Source organism: Camelus ferus, chromosome 10 (assembly GCF_009834535.1).
Source record: "Camelus ferus isolate YT-003-E chromosome 10, BCGSAC_Cfer_1.0, whole genome shotgun sequence".
Classification (NCBI taxonomy): domain Eukaryota; kingdom Metazoa; phylum Chordata; class Mammalia; order Artiodactyla; family Camelidae; genus Camelus; species Camelus ferus.
Genome location: NC_045705.1, coordinates 65,575,601 through 65,597,630, shown reverse-complemented (window position 1 = coordinate 65,597,630; position 22,030 = coordinate 65,575,601). Strand labels below are relative to the sequence as shown.

Genomic DNA, 22,030 nt, shown 5'->3' with positions numbered 1-22,030 from the left:
AATAGGAATTTTCAAAGTATCAACTTTGATATTTCCTTTCCTTCCATGGTCCCAAATTCAACCTTTCCAATTTCCATGTGAGCTGAAATGAACGGGTAAAATGAGCAACGGTGAATAAGTATGAGGCATTTTCGTCTGACTGTTAATGCAGAGCCCTATAATCAGCTTTTTGAACTCTATCTTAGACACTTTTTAAAGTTAATATAGTTTCCTGTTTGTAAAAAGCATACAAAATCTTGTTTTTCTATCCAGATCTCCCATTAGTTTTCCTGCCTTCTCCCTTAGCATTCAGCAGTGAAAGATCACTTTTTTTTTTCTTTAATCTTTGTGACTATTTCATTCATTCCAGGAAAGTGAACTGAGCACCTACTATGTGCCGGCCATGGTACCAGGCAAAGATGACCTATCCTTGCCTTTTCAGGAGCCCCCAGAGAGAGACCAGCATGTGAATGAATCCATTACAACACAGTGGAGAGGATGGGTAGAGGGCATCACAGGAGCCCAGATACAGGCAGGGGAGGTCAGGGAGTGCTGCCTGGAAGAGGTGACTCTCAAGGTGTATTTCAATGTATGACTAGGCAGAGCTTTCAAGTTTACTGATCTGCTGAGGGCTGTGGATTGAGAACAACTTAAATAGAAAAGATCACATTCAGATTGCTGAACAAGAGGTGGAATCCATGAGAGGGACAGAGAATTCGATGCATCAACACCAGTGCCTTGGGACAGATTTTTGGAGGAGTCTCATTCAAGCGCTGTTCTAAGGGCTAAACTGCTGAAAGACTGACCTTGGCGACATGGCAGATTGCAGTGGTTCCTGCCCAAATGTAATAGTCCTACTTCTTTCCTAGATTGTGCCTTTTCTTGGGCTGTAGGGGGCTGAGCAATGATCTAATTTAATTCTCTGGCAACTGCAGGAGGAAAGGATTAGATAAGGAAAATTGCCCAAAGCCACTCACTGGGCCAGTCCCTTATGAATCTAAGCTGAGTTCCGGTGAAGGTCAAGGTCAGGGATGCAGGCACGTTTCAACCTCTGGGCTGGAAATGGATCTGAGGTCAGAGGGACGCTGTGTCATCCCTCTGCACAGCTTCTGGGGAACTGAACCACATCCCACATCTGCAAAGTGGAATTTCTAGGACCGCCAGTGATGGGTGATGGGTGATGGGTGGAGGTCTCTATCCGTTGTCTGAGTCTGGCTTCATAATTTACTGAACAACCATTTATTGAGTGTGTACCATCTGTGAGGCCCACTGCCATGGAGACATTTGCCAGCAGAGAGTGTAAGTCACACACAGGGGAAAAGCTTTAATTACATGAGGCAGGAAAGAGTTTATGCCAAATGAGTGAGCACAATGCGTTCTGGAAGTTCCTCGAGCCAAGCAGACAGGGGCTGTTCCCTAACCCTGCAAAGAGGCATTTTCAAGTGGAACAAGAATGAACAGAGAGGTTTAAAAGGGGCAGAGTCAGGGATGGGAAAGGAAAACAGTCCCTCCATTGGTTCCCCAGGCGAGGTTTCTCCTGACTGTGCCTGTAAAGCCAGCTGGCTGCTGCTGGCTGGACTTCTCCAGCAGCCCAGCCCTGGTGTGTGCAAGGCTCTGTGTCATGGGTTTGCAGAGCCATCGCGGTCCTTGACCAGTCTCACCCCCATCAGCTCCAGAAGAAGCCAGGGGGAGTCTGGACACCGGCTGAGATGCTGTCAGCAAGCGCCAGGCTGTTGGCAGCTTAGATGGTTTCTTTAAGGGGAGAAACTCCCAGCTGCTGAAGAGAAATTTCTTCACCTTTCTCTTCTGCCTCCTTCCTGGAAAGTCCCTCTTTGACCCTGTTGAAATGAAAAGGCAAATGGGACAATGCCATGAAAAGGTGGAAGGAGGTGACGAGGGGCAGGTGGTGTGAGTGTGGTGGTCAAGGGTGTGTTTGTGTCTCCGCTGTCCCCAGGGAAGGCAGAGCCGCAGCGGCCCTTCCTCTGGTCCTCCTCAGCAGCTGCCCTCCCACCGTCCCTTCTGCTCCCTCCTTGCTCTGTTCCAGAGGCGCACAGCTGTCAGGGGCTGGCTTGGCTGGTGAGAACCAGACATGGAAAGGCTGCAGAGTGGAAGAGTCCTCCAGTGAGGACCTGAGGCCAGACACGAACCCAAGGTCACCCTGCTGGTGAACGGGGAGCCAGGCTCAGCTCACTTGCTGTGGTCCAGGGGCACCAGCAAGACCCTGGGGATTGGGCACTGCCTCTGCCCTTCTCCCTCTGCCCCACATAGAGCATCAGCCAGCCCAGGAGACGGGAGGACAGTGTCAGGGGAGGGGGTGGGCATGGGGGGTGCCCTCCAATAGCCCCCCAATAGCCTGAGGGCTTCCTCAGGGCTTCTGTCTTTGACCAGGTCCAGTTTGACCAGTTCCTCTTTTAACCCTCTAGTCTTTAAAATATTTGGGTTCTGGCCTCCTGTTTATTTTATCCTCCTCTTGCACAGACTAAGAATTGTTTGTTTTTCTATTTAATTGTCTCAGTTTTCGTAATCTTGTTTTAAGCCTTCACAGAGTTTGCCAAGTGCTCCTGTCCAATTTCAGCTGGTTACATTTTTAGAACTTTTTCAATGTTCAAAACATTTCATCAGTATTTTTACCTTACCCTTTCTGTTTCTGATCTATTTCAGCGGTTTAAGCCACTTTTTGTGAGCGATCAGGTCTTAACAGAATCACAAAGAAACATTTTTCTTCTCGTTCTACTGTCTCACATCTCTATTTCCTGCCCTTTAAGCCTCCTCATCTTCCTGACCTCTGTCCCTTGGGTTCATTCAGCTTATTGGTTTGACCTGTCAAGAGCCTGTGGTGGGGCTGAGAGGCGGGGGCTGAGAGGCGGGATCCGCTCCCGCCTGCCTATTTCTCTCCAGTTCTGTCTGGATCCCACATCCCTTTCTAAGATGATTCCTAAACACCCAGGGGCAGAGAGGCTCCAGATTCAACTGCTGCAAGCGTTAGGCTTGCTGATGCCATTTTTAAAACTCATCAGATACTACTTAGCCATAAAAACTGACAACATAATGCCATTTGCAGCAACATGGATGCTCCTGGAGAATGTCATTCTAAGTGAAGTAAGCCAGAAAGAGAAAGAAAAATACCATGTGAGATCGCTCATATGTGGAATCTAAAAAACAAAACAAACAAACAAACAAAAACAAAGCATAAATACAGGACAGAAATAGACTCATAGACAGAGAATACAGACTTGTGGTTGCCGGGGGGTGGAGGGTGGGAAGGGATAGACTGGGATTTCAAAATTGTAGAATAGATAAACAAGATTATACTGTATAGCACGGGGAAATATACACAAAATGTTATGGTAGCTCACAGAGAAAAAAATGTGACAATGAGTGTGTATATGTCCATGTATGACTGAAAAATTGTGCTGAACACTGAAATTTGACACAACTTTGTAAAATGATTATAAATCAATAAAAAAGTTAAAAAAAAAAAACTCATCAGATAAGCAGAGATGACCAGAGTCAGCCTCTTGTGTGACCTGAAATCCACAGTCTTCTTTTTAAAATATCTGAAGTATAGTAAAATTAAGCATAAAAATATGCTTGGGTCAGCCATGCATCTGGTGCTCACCATGGACGGGAGGGCAGTGGGAGGCCCCAGCTGACCAAGAGCTGAAACTTTGGCCTTGGTGGAGGGCCAGACCGTGGCTGAAAGGCTGAAAACCTACCCCTCTACCCCTCACCTGTCCAAGGCTCCCCGTCAATGGGAGGAGTTCCATGGAAGGGCACTGGCTGGAGCCTTGGAACTTTCTCGGGCCAGGCTGCCTCTCCTCGGGGTCTTTCTGCCACCCTGCAGGCTCTGGGGAGCTTCAGCACTGCCCAGATCCTTCCCTCACTTCTGGGACTCAAGAGGGGCTGCCCTGTGTCTGGGAAAAGACCTAATTGAATTCTTATAACTTTATTCATTGTATGTCTCCTCCCCTTGATCACCAAAGAAAACCTGCTAAATATAGATAATTCGGAGAAAAATTTTTAAGTAGGGGAGGGTATAGCTCAGTAGCAGAGTGCGTGCTTAGCATTCATGAGGTCCTGGGTTCAATCCCCAGTACCGCCATTAAAATAAATAAATAAACCTAATCACTTCTCCCCCTCATCTCCTCAAAAAAAGAGAGAAAAAAAAAAAACTTTAAAAAATTTTATAAGTAAAGCAGCCAAGAAAAAGCAAAATGTCACCCATACTTTGAGGCAATCACTGTTACCATTTTAACTTATCTCCCCCCTTTAGAGTCTCTATTTCTTGATGTAACTAGGAAAATATCATAAGTAATTATAATACACTGTTTAACAGTATATTGTAAACATTCCCCAGGCCATTAAAAGCTCTTCACCAACATAACTTTTAACTAATGCACAGTGTATCATAATTTATTTAAATTATTGGATATTTGGAGAGTTTACTTCTTTTTTCTGGTACATTAAACATGGCGATAAATACCCTTGTAGATAAACTGTGTCCACATTTCAGCTTTTTTTTTTTTTTTAGGACAGAGTCCTGGAAATATCATTGCTGCTTAGAAGAATGTGAAAAATTTTCCAACTCACCATAAGTAATGCCAAAGAAACTTCCAGAAAGCTTGCAGGAGTTTCCTCCCTGCTACCAGCGCATCTCCTGCATTGACTATCACTGTGTTTGAAATCTTTTTGTTAGTGGATATTTACAATAGGTCATCTCTTTGTTTTAACTGCATTTCTTAGATTATGGCTGAGGTAGATATGTTTTCTCTGTTTACTTCTTATGGACATTTCCTCCTTCATGAATGTTCTATTCTCACATAAAAGGATTTCCTCTTTTTGAACAAGGTTAGTCAACTGCTCCTTTTCTATGTTGTTCTAACAAACTAGGACATCAACCCAACTAGGGCACCGAGGCTGACCTCCAGACTACACCAGCCCTTCAGACTATTCTGAAGAAACAGTATTTGGTTTCATGATTGATGAAGGATCTGGCAATTTATGTAGAAATAAGTTATGCACCAATGGATTTCTGTCAGCCTGTGAAATAAATCTGGAGGAAGTCCATGTATATCTTTAACCCAGGAACTAGTGATAAAGGCTTATCACAGCCAATCTCTCTTGGCTTGCCGCCAGCCTAGGGGTGGGTAATGTGAACCTTGGAAACAGGCATTTTCTTTTCATCTTAAGCCTTGACATCCCAGGCTTGTCACTGGCACTCATAGTTATTTGATGAGATTAGAGACTGAGTAAAATGAGACGGGTTGAGGAGTTCTGAGTTCTTATTGTCCAAACACCTGAAACTCCATTTGATTGTCTCATGAGAGAGGCCATCTCTTGCCTCCCCTTCCCCAACATCACCGTTTCCCAACAGACCCAAACAAGCCCAGTTGTTTCTGTCTCATGTTGGGTTGGACAAGAACTGTCAAGAAGAAGCCCATGGACTGGAACACTTAAGAATCATGCGGGGGCAAATTAAATATGTACCTGATTATACAAAAATCTAAAAATCTTACCTGCAAGGACTCCTGTGGCTGTTGGGGTACACAATCATAGCTGAAGAGTTTGCATTCTTCATGGGAGGGCTATCACCCCCAACAGGACAAAAACTGGTTCTTGGTGGGGCAAAAAAATCTGAGATACTACAGTGGTTAGTGGCCTTTAAAGATCTTTGTGGGACACTATAGCTCAGTGGTAGAGTGCTTGCTTAGCATGCACAAGGTCATGGGTTCAATCCCTAGTACCTTCATTTAAAAAAAGACAAAATATAGACAAAGAACACTGTTCACAGTACATGAACAGATACACAGTATATCTGTGGTATTAAAAGGTTGTTGGGAGGCTGGGGATGTGACAAGAAAAAATATGTAAATATATTAAGGCCTCTTTGAGTGGGTGGTAATGGAAAAAGTTTGAGAAATTGTGTTCTAAAGCAACTGCCCTAAATGCCTAGACTCAAGGCCCCATTTAGGCTGAGATTTAATAAAGACAAGGAGACAGAAAGATTTTTTTCTTTAATATTATAAACCAGACCACATCAATCCCTTCCTCCAAGTCCTGCAGTGATTCCTCTACTGACTTAAAAATAAAAGCCTAAATTCTCAGTATGGTCTCCAGGGCTGCCTCATCTTTCAGGTTCACGCCTGGCCATCACTCAGCTCGTCCTAGCTCTCTGGGACCTCAGGGGGCTTGCATAGGCTGTTTCCTTCTCCAGAGCCTGGCTAACTCCTTCTCCTTCTCCTTCAGTCTACACCCAACCACCCAGTTGTTCTCTCTCAATGACACATTTATTTGTGTGTATTTATTCTCTGTGTGTCTCTCTTGCTCCATAAGCTCCAAGAGGGCAGAGATCACATCTGTTGGGTTCACTCTAGCACTGTGTCTGGCACATAGTAGAAACTCAATGAATGATAATTGAATACATGGATTAGATTTCAAAAAGCCTAAATTAAACACCAGGTACAATCCTTGGCCTCCAGAACTCTGCAAACCCTTCCTGACCAGTGTTCATTACTCTTACCAGCACACTCAGGGAATGGCTCTGACTAGATGTGCTCCTGCTGGTGTTTATCCAAGAGTGGGCTTTGCTTCCCCAAGATGTCAGCCTATTCTATTTGCTAAATAAGGACCATGTTTGTTTCCTCCACAATAAACCACAGGTTTAAAAACTTCTTATGCAAAAGTTTGCATGAGATGCAAGCAGGCTTTGGGCATGGCTAGTTGCACTTGCTATAATCCCAAGGGGAAATCTGTGAGGACAGAGGGAATCTAAAGAGACGTGAAGTTGGAGGAGGGGAGAAGTCAAGGGGATTGTCCTTTGTTTGTGAGAATGACATCCTGTGTCATCAGAAATACGTGAAAAGCTTTTCTTCTCTTTTCTTCCTGAACAATTCAACTCTAAAGCCATCACATGGATCAGAGCAAGGTAGGTGTCTACGTGGAGGGGTGGTCTGAAATGGGGTGTCAGGGCCCAAGTCGGGTGTGGAGAGTGTCCCTGCGGGGAGGATGGGTTACATGCAGGGGGACTGATCAAATAAGCAAATATACTAAGGATGAGGGGAGGCAGATTTCTAATTGTCAGAGAAGGGAGTTAAATATGAAAAGGGAAAAAAGGGGGATGAACCCTGTGGTGTTGGATTGGAATTGGAGTTGGTGTGTGAATGTGTGTGCAAGCTTATCTTGTGAGTGATCCAGAGGTTTTCAGTATGATCTATAGATATAGAAATAAAGATGTAAGAGTGTGTGTCTATGCATATTCACAAATTCGCTGCCTCTGATCACTGAGAGGACTTGAAAGCAGAAAAATCCAGTAACAATGAGTACCTCACCCCTAGATCTTGGCTTCTAAATATCATTCTCCACTAAAATGAACCAGGACACTCGGAGAAATAGCTGCTCCCAGGACAGCTGCAGGGAAATGATGAGCATAGAATACCTGGTTTTGCCAAAAAGCAAGGGTGTGCTTAAAGAATGTTAAAGGACACAGAAGCCAAAAAGTTTGCACTGGCAAATCTAGTACAAATTAACCATCAAAATAAACAGAGTATAATCCATTGGAAAAAATGAGAATTTATGAATCCATAATGGAACAAAAAATAATTGAAAGTTTGATGGGGAATAAAATATTTACATAGTTTCAAAGTACTTCCTCCTAAAATGCTTATTAATTACAAAGGGGAAATGAGTAATTTTACAGTGGAGAAGCCTGGCGGATATCACTTTAATCAAGGGATCAAAGAGGACATCACAAATCAAAATCGCACACCACCTGATGGGATGCCATGCGCAGGACACAGCATCATTTCTGTGATAATGCTGCCAGAGGTGCATAAGCCACAACATGCAACGTCAGAAAAACCCAAATCAAGGGAAAACCTACAAAGAACTGGTCTGTAATCTTCAAAATAGTTAAAGTTTTAAAAATTGTGTATCACTACATTGTGCATCTGCAACTTATATAATATTGTACATAAACTATACACCAATAAAAAATATAAAGAAAAAACTAGTCAAGTGATTGTTAACCTGAAGCAGGTCCATGACTCTGTGCTCACCTTCAAAGATATCTGGACCCAAAACACTGACCATCAACCAAGAAGACAAGGTCTGGCTCTCTTCTTGGAGGCAGCTTCTACCAGCTTATCTATGTTGTTTATCGAAAAGTATAGATTCATGATCTGTGTCTGGTTTACCGGATTAGACAGCCTGGTTTTGGCTGTGACCAATGGGATATAAAAGACCCCGCAGCAAACTTGTGCTTCCCTGAGATGGAGATATCTCACATTCATCTTGATGGTGTGTGATGCAGGGAGGACTCACTTCCTGGGGACTAAGAGAAGACCCTGGGAGATGTGCCTGGGGGCCCCTGAGTCTTCCCAATGTTTGCCTGTATTTTCTTCCTTCTGCTGCAGTGTGTACTTTGTCTTATGAAAGCCTCAATTAAGTGCGCTTTGTGGCGTCTTATTAATTCTTCCAGTTATAACACCCTGTGTATTTGCCGGAGTCGTGAAAGTCAGAGTGAAGGGCCAGCTCCAGCCTGAAAGAGACACAACAGCTAAATGCCACTTGTGATTCTGAACCCCATCCTCTTGCTCTATAGGACGTTGCTGGGGAGGACTGGCGAAATTTGAATGAGGTCTGAGGATGACATGGTAGTCACACAGCAAAATTAACTTTCTGATTGTGATGGTTATAGTGTGATTATATAGGCGAATATCCTTGTTTGGAGGAAATACACATTAAAGTATTTGAAAGAGATTTCAACAACTTTCTCCATATTTTCAGGGAAAAAAAGTTCTTTGTCCAGCACTAGCCCTTTTGCAAGTTTGAGACTGTTCCAAATCACACTCACACATACACACACATATGCACACATACATATATACAATTTAAAAAATAAACAATAAAAGCAAAACAAAATACAGGACTATTTTGCTGAGCTTAAGAGAGCTTCCTGTATTGTGGACCTCAGTACAGGACATCGATATAGTTTTTCAGTTTGTGCAAGCTCTTCCTCGCTCCTGGGAGGGAGTCCTGACAGAACCAGCTAGATCAAACACAAACAGCAAACTGTTGTGAGAAAGAATGGCTTGCTGTTAATTACTATAAAAATTGAAGTCATTTTTAGTAAATGGTCTCCAAAATTCAGTTCATATCCAGTAACAACATACTCTAGTTTTATAACTAATTGTTCCTGACAAGGTCAAAAGGAGCTATGTTACCTAATCTAGAATTTCATTTGGCATTACTGGGATTTTTCTATTACCAATACAAGCAAAATCTGATTTAAAAAATGCCCAGGACAGACCATCACAGTGGTTCTCTTGGTCATATTAGGGCAGGGCACTTCTCCAATTTCCTTTCCATGTACTTGAGGCCCTCAGGCAACATCTCAGAGCATCTGCAAACAGGCTCGGGACTGGATTATTGACAAATACTTATCGCAGCACTTGGGATACCTGGACCTACATCCGTTTTATAGGATGAGCGCAGGTCAAGAGCAAAGGGAGGAGCCTTCCCGACAGAGGGAACAGCCTCGTGGTGGCCAGGCTGACCACAGGGAGGTGTACAGGGACCAGATCCTGAGGGCCTTGTAAGATTTCAGTTTTTATCTTCAATGCAAAAGAGAGCCAAGGGAGGATTCCGAGCAGAGGAATAATGTGATTCTACTTACATGACAAGCCTTTCACACCAGCGGCTGTGTAGGGATACAGTGGAGAGTGGGAGGATCTGAGGCTCTTGTAATTGTCCAGACAAGGGATGATGGTGGCCAGGACAAGAGGGTGGCCACGAGGGTGGAGAGAGAGGGACAGATTCAAAATATATTTTGGAGGCAAAATTGATAGGACTTGCCAAGGAATATATCCTGGAGCTATGTGAGTCTAGCTTTTGTCCACAGCTCAGGGTTGACACAGGCTGTTCATGGGGGAGTGGGCTGGAGTCGGGGGAGGGTGTTATTTTTAAGAGATGGAAACACAGTCCATCCACACAGGCCCCTCGGAACAGATGGATTCAGCTGTGGGATCAAGCTGGACTCAGAGAGCTCTCTGGCCCCTGCTCCCCAAAACTAAGGGTCTTCACTGAGCCCGTGTTGCTGAGAAATACTTCAAGCAGCCATATCAAGTCCCCTCCGCACTTATTTTGGAAACGTTGTCACAGACATCATTGCTACCTTACTCAGTGACCTCCCTAAGGAGACCCAGGAGAGAACTGTCTTCTAGTGTTAGTTGCTGAGAAAAGCTTTGCCTTCTTCAAGGAACTGGTATTCCTATTCCTCTCTGAAAAAAAAAGTCGTTTAGGGGGTCTCCCCTTCTACTGCCAGAAGTTCAGAGCCAAAATCAACGCCCACCAGGCAACCACATGGGCCTGTCTTTGTTTCAGACTATGGCACCTCCTCTCCCCAAACCATCACCCCACTTCTCTGCGGGGCTTCACTTCAACTCACGGTCCGATTTTTCCTGGCCCACAATTTATTCTTATTTCCGTGGCACCACACGCTGTGGGAAGCGAAGCCGCGAAGACGGAGGCGGGCAGGCACGCTGGGTGGCGGGGCTCTGCCCTCACCCGCCCCGGGCGCCTTAGCAGCGGCTGGAGGACCCGCGAGCAGTTGTCTCTCCGGAACCGCAGCCTGCTGCCCGTCCCCGCCCCGCACCGTACCCTGAGGCCCCTCACCTCCTCTCCATCGCCTCGATGGTTTCCACAAGCGGCACGTTGCGGGTCTCAGCCAGGAAGCAGATGGCCAGCCCGGCCAGGATCGAGGTGGCCCCGAAGCCCACGGGCGGCAGGACAGGGCTGAACTCCCCAAGCATGGTGACCAGGGGCGCCGCCAGGCCACCAAGGCGCGCGTTGACCGAGACGAAGCCCATCCCCAGCTGCCTATTGGAATAGTGTGGCCGGGTCAGTGGCCGTGGTCTGGACCTCCAAGGGGCTGGAAGGACCAGGTCCTGAGTGTCAGGGGCAGAGCAGGACGGAGATGGGGATCCTGCTTCCGTAGCCCGGCGGGCATCAGCCTGGAGCGAGGGTGTCCCAGTTCGGGGCAGGCGCTCCTCTGACTCCGGCCCCGCACCCACCTGATCTCCGTGGGGTACAACTCTCCCGTGAACAGGTACACGCAGATGAAGGAGCTGGCCAGGCAGCCTTTGCCCAGGGCCGCCTGGGCGGTGCGCAGGGTCTGCATATCTGCGGAGAGGGAGAGGTGGAGCTGTGGGGGGAGCCCCGAGCCCCAAACGGGAGCACAGGGGCGGGGGTGGGGGGTTGGGAGGGACTCAGGAGGGGACAGGGTGAGACTCAGAGCCTGAAGATGCTAAAGATGGAGGAGGGAGGCAGAGCCATGGCGGGGTGGGAGCAGGGCACGGAATCTGGAAGGGGAGGATCCTGGTTTCCACCACCTGGAATCCACAAGTCCCCACACAGTCCTTCTCTGATCTCTGCCTCCTTCCTCCCCTATTTCCATCTGTCACCAAGTCTTGCTGGGGAGGCAGGACAAACTGTGCAGTTAGGCCTGGGTTCAAATCCTAGCCCTGATGCAGCTGGGTGACTTCAGTCACTGTGACTTAACCTCCCTGAGCCTCCCTGTCCTCATCTGTAAAATGAGGAAGATACCTGCACCTGCTTCATGGGCTTGTCGGAAGGTTGATATGATGTCGTAAGAGCAAAATGCTCAGTGTCATTGAGGGTTTGCTGTTACCATCATTATTTGCCCACTTGTCCTACTGTGGGTTATAAACAGCAACATTCCAATGCACACGCCCAACATCTGGGCAATGGTCAAAGAGATTATGGCCCATCCTCTGGATCTGGTGGCAGCTCTGGCTGCAGACTGGAATCAGGAGGGGAGATTTTATAAAACACCCAGCCCTGGGCCCTGCTTCATCTTTATTACATCAAAGCCTCTTGGGAATGGGCTCAAGTTTGGGAATTTTTTTTAAAGATCCCCAGGAGAGTCTAATGTGCAGCTAGAGTTGAAAACATCAATCAGGTGAAATATTAAATAGTATAAAAAATTAGGGTCTTGAAACATCTGTACTAACATGGGAAAGCAGATTTATGCTACAACATATAGTGAAAAAGGATACTATATATAAAAATACATCTATGCATCTATACATATATAATCCTATTTATATTATTGTGTGTACATGTATAAAATATCTCAATTCTGTCAAGTATAAAACCTGTAAATAGGAAAAAAGATTAGAAGACAAACATACCAAAATACCAATAGTAATAGTCTATCCATGTTACAGGGGAGGAACAGAAGGACAGAGCGATCAGACAACCTGTCCAAGGCCATGGTGGCAGGACTAGGGTCACAGCTGGGTACATGTTAAGGGCTCTGATATGCAATCCTGGCTTCTAGCTGCAATCACCTGACAATTTTTAAATACTGAGTTTTGGGTCCCAGTCTTTGAGATGAATTGCATTTGGCCCGGAGCCCATGGGCTTTGGGAGTTTTCAAAGGTCTCCAGGTGGTGATGGTTACAGCCTGCTTTGCAAACCAGCATTCCAGAGACAGCGGCTGAGGTTCAAACAACAACTTCTTGACCTTTGAGATGCTACCTGGGCCAGGCTCCAGATGGACACACACCAGCCAGCCCTTTGCCTCTCCAGCTGTGTTTATGCATCAGTCTAATCTCCCTGACAAGACAGTAAATGCCCTGAAAGCAAAGACTCATGTCCTTTGCAGAGTCTCCCCCACGACACTGCTACTAGGTTCTAAGTGATAAATAGAAGTTCTACCAGTCAACAGTCACCTTCTTTCCAGATCCAGAAGACTAGCCCTCAGCCTTGTTCCCCTGTAGTGTTTGTTGCCCACCAGACCCCACACACCAGAGGCTCCCGGGTGGTAACAGCAGAAGCGTGTGGCTCACCTTCTGTCACAAACATGTTCGCGATCACCATGAGTCCGGCCAGGATGAGGAAGGAGGCCACTGTGGCCCGGCGGCCGACATAAATCATGGTGGTGGTGGCCACCAGCATGGCCGGGATGTCTATGACCCCGAACAGGACCTGCACCAGGTACACGCTGAGCCCAAACTTCTGCAGGTCCATGGCCAGGCCGTAGTAAGCCAGGGAGTTGGAGAACCTGGGCGAGGCGGTGAAAAGGTTCTGCTTCACACCAGGGCTCACTGTTCCGGACCCGCGGCGGGCACACAAGGATGAATGACACAGAACTCCTCTCTCCCTGACTTTGCACAACACCCTCTCCTGGTCTCAAAGTCTGCTTCTGGCCTTTAGGGCCCAGGCCCCTCAACCCACCTGCTCCCCAGAGTCCAGTTCGTGGGCTCTGGGGTGTGTGTTTTCCCTTGTCACACTCCAGCCCTGCCACCTCCAGCCTTCAGTGCGGACCTGGGCATCACCTCAAGAATTGGAGGGAGAAAATGAGAACCTTCCAGTAGGGCCGTCCCTAGGACCCTCACCATGTCTCCCAGTGTTCACTGAGAATCGGCCCCTGAAAGTGGCTGCTTCTGCCGAAGGGGGTGACGGTCAAACTGACTGCAGGGGCCTGGGGCTCCCACCCTGGGGGTCTCCACAGAAATGTAAAAGGGGAGGAAGTGTCTCAAGGAGGTATTTGTGCATCCATATTCACAGCATCCCTGCTCACAATCGCCAAAATGTGGAAGCAATCCAAGTGTCCATCGTCAAATGAATAGCTAAACAAGACGTTATATGTAACAGCGGGCTACACAGGAGTTACTCAGCCTTGGGAAGGCCGTCTGTCATCTGCTGCAACGTGGGTGAGCCTTGAGGACGTTACACTAAGTGAAAGAAGCCAATCACAAAAAGATCAATACCGTACGATTCCACTTATGGGAGGTTCCTAGAGTAGTCCAGTTCATAGACACAGAAGGTAGAGTGGTGGTTGCCAGAGGCTGAGGGGAGATGGGGATAGGGAGGCATTGTTTAATAGGTACAGAGTTTCAGGGTTTTTTTTTTTAATGTTTTTAAAAATTAGTTAATTAATTTTTAAGACATTTGCTGAGCTCTGCTCTATTTTATTGTATTTTTTGGAGGGGGGAGGTAATTAGGTTTGCCTATTTAATTATTATTATTATTATTTTTAATGGAGGTACTAGGGATTAAACCTAGGACCTCATGCTCGCCAGGCATGCACTCTCACTTGAGCTATACCCTCCCCTACAGAGTTTCAGTTTTGCAAGATGCAAAGAGTTCTGGTGACGGTTGGTGGTGAGGTTGGTGGTGAAGGCACTTAACATTACTGAACTACACGGTTACAAATGGTTAAGATGCTACAGTTTATGTTACGTGTATTTTACCACACTTAATAAAAGCAAAGCAAACAAAACAGAACAAATGTCCCTGAGGGAGGGGCTTGGGATGGGCCCTCCTGAACTCGTCCGGGTCTTTTTTGTTTGCAGGACAAGCTGGCACAGAGAGATCCAGGAACGTGTCGGGAAGGCAAGTGGAAAATTAGAATATGGCAGTGGGCTCTCTCCAAGCAGGGTCCAGCATCTGAGACACTCTTACTGGGCCTCCCAGCTGTCCCAGCAGCGCAAGTCAGTGGAGATGGGGAAAAAGAAAAGAAACGTCTGGAAAAGGAAGCAATAATTCTTGTTGGCCTGAGGCAGGCCTGAGGGCATCAAGGGAGAACCAGGGTCTGATTTCACCACTTGGCTGCTCCCAGGTGGGGAGGAGAAGCAAGACCCCCAACATATTATTCTGAACAAACTCAGGTGAAATACTTATGGCCCTTAATACTACAGGGGAGGCAGTGCAAAGTGGGCTTCATTTGGTCTACAGTTGTTATCCCTGAGAATAAATAATCCAACCTTGGAAAGACGGTTCTGCTTCATTGATCTCCTTACCCTACCTGGACCCCCCTCTTAGAGATGCTCTTTTCTCCCACACTTGTCCTCCACTGACCATTCCCTTCTGGACGGTTCCTCTTGCCTCAGCTTCCCTGACACGGCTCCCTCACCGCCTGGGTGATTCTAATAGGTGTTTGCACTCCAGTGAGACCCACTGCCCAGATAGGTCAGCATAGGTGCCTCATGTATGACCACATCTCAGCATCCTGCAAGGGGCTGGAGTACCCTCCATGCTCAGAAGACACTGGAGAAATGGTGTGAAACAGGATTGAATTCACAAGGCTCTCCTGCTCATTGCATTAAGCACATATTTAAGAGTTTCTCAGTGAGGACAAGGCTTCCCTGCCTTGGGTCAAAGCCCTGGGCATGAGCGCATCACCTACCAGACCACCATGAGACAGCACGTGACCTTACGGATGGCTGGGGTTCGGAAAAGATCCAAGACTGAGTTGGAGGTGCGAACACTTGCAAACTCACTCTGGATGTAGGAGCTCACCACCTGGGCAAGGAGAGTTTGATCAGCGGAAGGGAGGGATCTGGTATCCTGTTTCCCTGCTGGGTATCCCTTCATCTGTGGAGAGGAGGGCCAGGGGTGAGATCCCTGGCAGGATGGTTGGCCTTAGTCTCCTCTCCATCCTGGGACTGATGGCCCTGCACAGGCTGTTTCCAGGGCTTCGAGATAAAGCAGAGGCTCCAATGTGGGTCCCAAGGCTCCAGGGCTGCCTTCTGATTAGGCTGAAATAACCACCCGTGGTTCCATTCCTGGCATCGACTCTGAGAGTCTCAGCCAACAGTTAAGTGCAAGGGTTCCAGGGGGGAGAGTACAGCTCAGTGGTAGAGCGCGTGATTAGCAGGCATGAGGTCCTGGGTTCAATCCCCAATACCTCCACTTAAAAAATAAATAAACCTAAATACCTCCCCCCAAAATAAAAATAAAATTAAAAAAAGAGCAAGGGTTCCAAGTGGTTCTGCCACTTCCTGCTGTCCGTTCTTAGGCAAATTACCTAAGTTATTGTTTCCCTGTCTGTTCCCTTCTGTGTTAGGTAACTTGATAATCCAAACTTTAGTTTCCTCAAGGGCAAAAATGAGGCATTAAATGAGATTGTGTACATAAAGCCCTTAGCATAGTGCCTACCATGGGGCTCAATAAAGATACTTACTACTAATAAACGGGAACTGTCTTATAATAAATGGTACTTTTATTTTTGATTTTTTGATAATTTCATTTTATGATTTTTTAATTTTATTGTATTATTTTGTTTATAATTCAGCTGAATGTGAATGGATTTTTTCCCCACTGCACGAATGGATAGACTGATGAACAAAGCAGTTAAATTATTTACCCTAGACCACGCAGCCATTCAGTGGCTGAACATCTTTACCACACTGGAATGCTTCCCACTCTATTTATTCCCAGCCTTTTCACCTGGATGGCAGGTGAGTCCTGGGAAGCTACGAAACTCTAATACGTCTCGAGGCCACCAGCAAGGCTGAAACCCATTGCTATCCTTGCTCCCACCTGTCCTGCCTACCTCCTTGGTCAGCCTCTCCCCTTCCTCCTTTCTCCCGTTCATCACAGCCACCCTCCGCAGGTTCTGCATTGCTAGCTGGGACTTGCCATGAAGGAGGAGCCATCTGGACGACTCTGGCAGCCACCTGGGGCCAAGAGAAGGATGAAGAATGACCCAGGGCAGAGTGGCACTCTTTCTGTTCCCCCAACCCAAGTATACCTTTGTTCCCCTGTCAGACCCTGGGAAGGTGAAACATCCTGCTGTCAGCAGATTCAATAAGATTGGGGGACACTCGGCTTCCCTTTTTTGCAGCACTTCATTCAGGGAATCTCCAAAGGGTACTTAGACGACACGGGACTTGGGATTTCCACAGATTCATTTTTGAACCTGGTTCTGACCCCAGTGGGTGGCCTTAAGTAAGTCATGGGCCCACCCTAGGCTGTGCCTCAGCTTCCCTCCTAATAAAATGTCCCTGGGGTTGTTGTGAGGCACAAAGAATTGATGAAGGCAGAGCACTTGGGATGTTCTGGACCCTGCATGAACATAAAGGATGCTACCATGTGGAGTATTTGTGAGCCTCCAGGAGCACAGCCTCCTTCCATGTCCGGCAAGTCCCAGTCACTCCAAGCCTTCCAAAGGGACAGATGACAGCTTGGCCACACAGGTGCACCCTCCCCCACCCATCTCTGCTCAGGACATACCAAGAATAGAGGAAAAAGATGAGGAAAGGAACAGAGACAGCCAACTGCAGCCACCGCCAGGGGCGGATCAGGTATGCCGCTCCGGCCAGGATGAGCTGACCCAAGGTGAAGGAGTAGCCCAGCAGGACCCCCGCCACGGTCCGGCCCCGGGCGGGCATCCACTCCACGACTGTGGAGAAAACCACAACAGGTTCAGTGAGACGCATTGCTCACGCGGTCACCGCACCTGCCCCTGTATAATGACTCTGTGGCCACCTGGATCACTCCAGAGACCCTCTGGACACAGACGAAGGTGGCCCAACCTCAGTCCTCAAACTCAGGTAAACTCCAGGTGGACCAAAGCAGTAAGTGCAAACAATGAAACCACAACAGTATTAGAAGAAATTGTGGTAGTCTGTTTTTTTCTTTTTCAATCTCATGCGTCAGGAAAGGCTTTTCAAAGAATGTCACAAAACCCAGAAGCGACAAAAGGAAAGACCAACAAACTTGACTTCATAAAAATAAGAAGTATCTGCATTAAAAAAAAATACCCACCATAAGCAAAGTCATAACATCAGCATAAAAAGACACAGGAAAAAAAATGCAACTCAAATCACAGTTCTTTAACAAATTTCCCTAATAGTGGAAGAGTTCTTACAAATTGGTAGCTCAACAAGCCAAAAGAAAAATGGGCAAAGGATGTGAACATCCCTTGGTAGAAAAGGGAATATAACAGCTCTTAATTACGTGATTTTTTGCAAGTGGCAAAACTTGAAAATAACCTAAATGTCCATCCATGAGGGATGGGTTACATGAAGCATGGCACACTCTTACAGGGCAGCCAAGATAAACTGAGGACGATGCTTCTGTCCAGTGAACAGCCAGCTCGTGTGTTCAGTCCATCTGCACATCCTGTTGCTTCTACCTGCAGGATTGAGCCAGCCCTTCCTGCTTCCTCTACTGCTAAGGGTCTGTCCCGCATCACCCTGACCTGTCACCCACCCCAGCTCTGCTCCAGCCACAAAGACCTCCTCACTCTTGAGCCCATCACACTGCCCTCCTCACCTCCCTCAAGCTTTGCTCGAAGTGACCCCTTCTTGCCAAAGCTGTCCCTGAGCCAACAAAACTGCAGACTCTCCCTTCCGCCTCGGCCGTTCTCATTGCCCTCTTGGGCTTTCGTTTTCCTCCGTAGCACTTGTCACCTCCTAATACACTATATTGCTCGCCTATTTGTTTCTTATCTGTCTTCCTGCACAAGAACAGGGGCTCCTTAGAGCAGGATCTGATTTGTTCACTGCTGCCTCTCCCGTGCCTAGAACTGTGCCCGGCACGTAGTTGTCTGTGTGTGTAGGGGGTGTGTGTAGGGGAGCATGTACATGAGTATGCATGTGTGTGTGTGTGCGCAGATGTGCGTGTTATAGAAATGATTCTAGCAGGAAATGGACCTTGGATGACTCTTCCTGCCTTCAGGTTCCATGAGCCGTGATTGGATGCTCACTTCGAAGAATGAGGCAGGTGGGCTGGGATTTGCTGAGATCCCACGTGACCTCAGCGCCCTTCGATGTCTTCATGTGGGGAGGGGAGGTGTCCAGTGTGCCAGCCTGGTGCCTCCTGGCTCTCCAGCCCCAAGGGTCCCCCAACTCCTGGGATGAAAGACCCATCCTCAGCAGCAGACTCCGATCCCTCAGATCCCCCCTGTGGTGTCCTCAGGAGCAAACCAAGTAATCAGAGGGACACGCAGGCAGGTGGCAGGCCTATGTCCAGGGTGGCCTTCCCCTGCCCATGGTACTCTCTGCCACAGCCACCAGGAGCTGCCTGGAACCAGCCTGGAGTGAGGACTGGCCTTGTCACTTTGGAGGTGGGGACATTCCCACCTGACACCCCGGAGGCCAGGTCTCCACACAGTACCAAGGGGAAACTCCACCCCTTTGGAACCACATTATCTCAGGGCTGCCTGCCCCCCTGGGGGGCCACTGTGTCCCCCGCAGAGAGCACCCCCAACCAAGCCTGGCACACAGTAGGCCCTCAGTAGGTGGTTATTGTTGACTGACTGACACAGGAATGAACCCAGCCCTCTCAGCTGGCAGACAGGCAAACTGCCACCCAGAGTCCGTGGCTCCCCGGGAGCCCAGGCCTCCCGAGAACCTTGGTGGGAGGCTCTGAGTTGAGGTCCCAACACAATGAAACAAGAAAGACGTCTGACAAAGGGACTGCCATCCCCTCTTCCTAGAGCCTCCTCCCCTCCAGGCCCCTCCGTGGCCGGACTCACCCAGAGAGAGGGAGTTCAGGATGATGCCGGAGAAGGTCATGCCCGTCAGAAACCGGAAGACGCAGTAGGCGCTGAAGGAGCCGAAGTACGCCGTGGCCGCTCCCGAAACCCCCAGCTGCAGGTATGACCAGACCAGGGGGGCCTTGCGGCCCAGCCTGAGCCCAGCATGGATACAGGGTTAGGGTTCCAGGGGTGGCAGCAGCATCCTCCATGGGGGTTGTGGAGGGAGGGTGAGAGGAAGTGACCCCCGCCCAAATCTGAATGCCACGTGTCCGTAATGGAAGCGCATTCGCTGGGACCCAGGCACTGGCAGAGCCAGGGAGGGAGAGGCGTGGGGTGGAGGAAAAGTGGGGGTGAAGAGACGTATTCCTGCCTTTGTTCTTTCACTCAGGGAGTAAGTATTTCTGGCTCCCTAGCAAGCCCCCGCTCTCCCAGGGTTGGAGAAGGGCAGAGATGCTGCAAAGGCCGAGAGACTGGTGCAGTGGGTCATGAGAGGTTCCGCTGAGTGACTTTCTGGCAGGTGGGAGGCCTTAAACCAGAGCTCACAGTGGGACAAGCACTTGGTGGGGCCTAAGCTGCTGAGAGCAGGACCCCAGGGTCCAGGCTTCATTTGAACTGGTGATGTTGGGGAGACCAGGGTAGGGTGGGGGCTTGCTACAACATAGAGGGGTCCAAGGCCAGGGCAGCAGGGCCTTGGCACTGCCCCATTTGTGAGGGTCCAGGGCTGGAGCCCTGGCTTGGCCAGGTGGGCAATATTTCTTCTCCAAACGCCCATTCATTCACTCATTCATTCACTCATTCATTTGTTCATTTCTTCTGTTACACAGATGTCCATCGATCACCCCCAAGTGGCAGGCCTGAGCTGGGGGCTGATGACAAGACACGATGGATAAGATACAGGCCCATGCCGGAAAGATCAGATGTGTCATGACACGGGGTGACAGGACTGTGACAGAGCCTCCCACGAGGGGCCTGAGGCACGCAGCACAGGGGCTGGAGTCTGAGAGGGCCCCTCAGAACCTGAACGGTGAGAGGAGGGGCTGCAAGGAGGGGAGAGGAGAGAGGGAGTGGGGAGGAGGTGGAGCAGGAAGGAAGGGAAAAGAGGACAGAGGAGACGAGGGAGCCGACGTCATCAGAGCCAAGGTGGTGCCACCTTTCCTGGGCATCTCTCTCCCCTTCGGGGCCATTGTGGTCAGTTCTGGCTCATCTGCACACTGGGATGCAGCCCGGACGTACGGCGGGTGGGAAAGCTCTTTCTGAAGGAATATGCAGAGGCCACGACTGAAGTAAAAGCCAAGTACAGAACCATGCCTGGGATGTGCCAGCATTTGTATAAAGAGGGAGGACAGACTAAATGTACATGTTTGCTTGCATTGTATAAAATAAAGTATCTCAGTGAGATACACAGAAACCAGGCTGCCCTCTAGAAATTACTGGTAGAAATGCTGCCTGCACACCCTCTTGCACTTTCTGGAATTTTGAACCATGTGAATGTATTATATGTATTATCTATTTTAAAATACACGAATAACCTTTAGTAGAGAAAAATTAATGAAGAGACTCAGGAGGATAAGACCCTGATCCCCAAAGGCTCACCTGTCTGCAAGGCTGCCAAACACAGCGGCGCCCACCAGCACCCCGGCCATGTAGATGGACTGAGCCAGGTCACGGAGGGTGCGGGCCTCACACACCAGATCCCACTGCAGGGGTGGGAGGGACGCTCCAGCCTCAGCCTTGGGTGCCAGCCCCCTGCGCCACCCCGGCCCCCTCTGACCTCCATCACGATGGTAGACGGGAAGATGCTGTGGTCGTAGACCCAGCCGTCCCTGCAGCCCTCCATGGCCGCCCTGTGGACGGAGGTGTTGGGGCTCAGGAGGGCCCACTGAGGCTCTGTGAAGCGCTGGCACGGCTCGGGGGACCCAAGCCGGTCCAGGGGCACCGTGGCCCTCAGCCAGGCCCCCGAGTCATTGGTGGCGGCCGCAGTGTGGTTGGCAGGGCTTCGGCAGTGGTGATGGGGCACGGCGGCCGTGAAGTTCTGCAGGAAGTTGTGGCAGGCCAGCAGGCTGCAGGGCAGCAGCAGCAGGGCTGTGTAGACCAGCTGGAAGCGGCCCACGCCACCCAGGGCATCCAGCAGGTCTGTGAAGGCCATGGCCCCGGGCCTGACCTGAGGCCCAGCCTGCGGGGCCTTATGTAAAGGGGCTGGGACAGGCCCAAGGAGGTGGAGAAACAGGCCCGGGGTAGGACCACAGATGCCTTGTGTCCGGCAACTCAGAGGGGTCAGGTTACACCTCACAGGAGGCCTCGGGTGTCCCCATGTCTGCAGGGGTCCCTCTCCTGCTGAGCCTTTTCTCCTCATTTCTCTGTCTCACCTCCCGAGTTAGAAGAGCAAGGGGTCCTAGAGGGCCACCTCACAGCCCACTGCCCAGGTCTGTAGGCCCAGCCGCCCACTCCCCACCCTCAGTGGGAGGACCCCAGCAGTAAATGCAGCATCATCCTCAGCCTCCTCTTTCCTCTGGAGGCCACTGTGAGTCCAATTCCAAGGCCAGTCCCTGTCACTGGGCTCCATTGAGGCCAGAGCCTTAAATGCTTGGAGGTCACACAAGGGGGTACCAGTGACTATGGCTGCTTGCCTCTCCCCAACTTCCCTGGAAGTCAGGGGCTGCACAGAAGACACTCAGAAAAAGGTCCTTTACAAATGCCCAAACAGGGCAACCAAGAGGAAGCCCTGCACTCCCTGCCTCCGCCCCAAGCACTCACAGGCTG

The 22,030-nt window shown here is 49.0% G+C and overlaps 1 protein-coding gene across 1 annotated transcript; it reads right to left on the bottom strand.

The window, feature by feature from the left end:
• Positions 1-1,720: 1,720 nt before the first annotated feature.
• Positions 1,721-21,416, bottom strand: SLC22A20P. Its single transcript, XM_032490471.1, has 10 exons — positions 21,042-21,416; positions 20,864-20,967; positions 19,268-19,422; positions 17,020-17,188; positions 16,340-16,463; positions 15,191-15,306; positions 12,849-13,063; positions 11,049-11,157; positions 10,651-10,854; positions 1,721-1,817 (listed from the first exon to the last, which is right to left on the bottom strand). Exons 1-10 carry the CDS (start codon positions 21,414-21,416, stop codon positions 1,721-1,723), a joined length of 1,668 nt encoding a protein of 555 aa, XP_032346362.1.
• Positions 21,417-22,030: the final 614 nt, after the last annotated feature.

What these genes read in the sequence shown, in the direction of transcription:
- SLC22A20P (XM_032490471.1), bottom strand. Translation starts at nt 21,416, where the DNA reads ATGGCCTTCACAGACCTGCTGGATGCCCTGGGTGGCGTGGGCCGCTTC. An exon ending in CCTGAACTCCCTCTCTCTGG is followed by an intron (nt 17,189 to 19,267) that starts GTGAGTCCGGCC and finishes TTTTCTCCACAG; the next exon opens with TCGTGGAGTGGATGCCCGCC. An exon ending in TGCTGTCTCATGGTGGTCTG is followed by an intron (nt 13,064 to 15,190) that starts GTAGGTGATGCG and finishes CGCCTCGCCCAG; the next exon opens with GTTCTCCAACTCCCTGGCTT.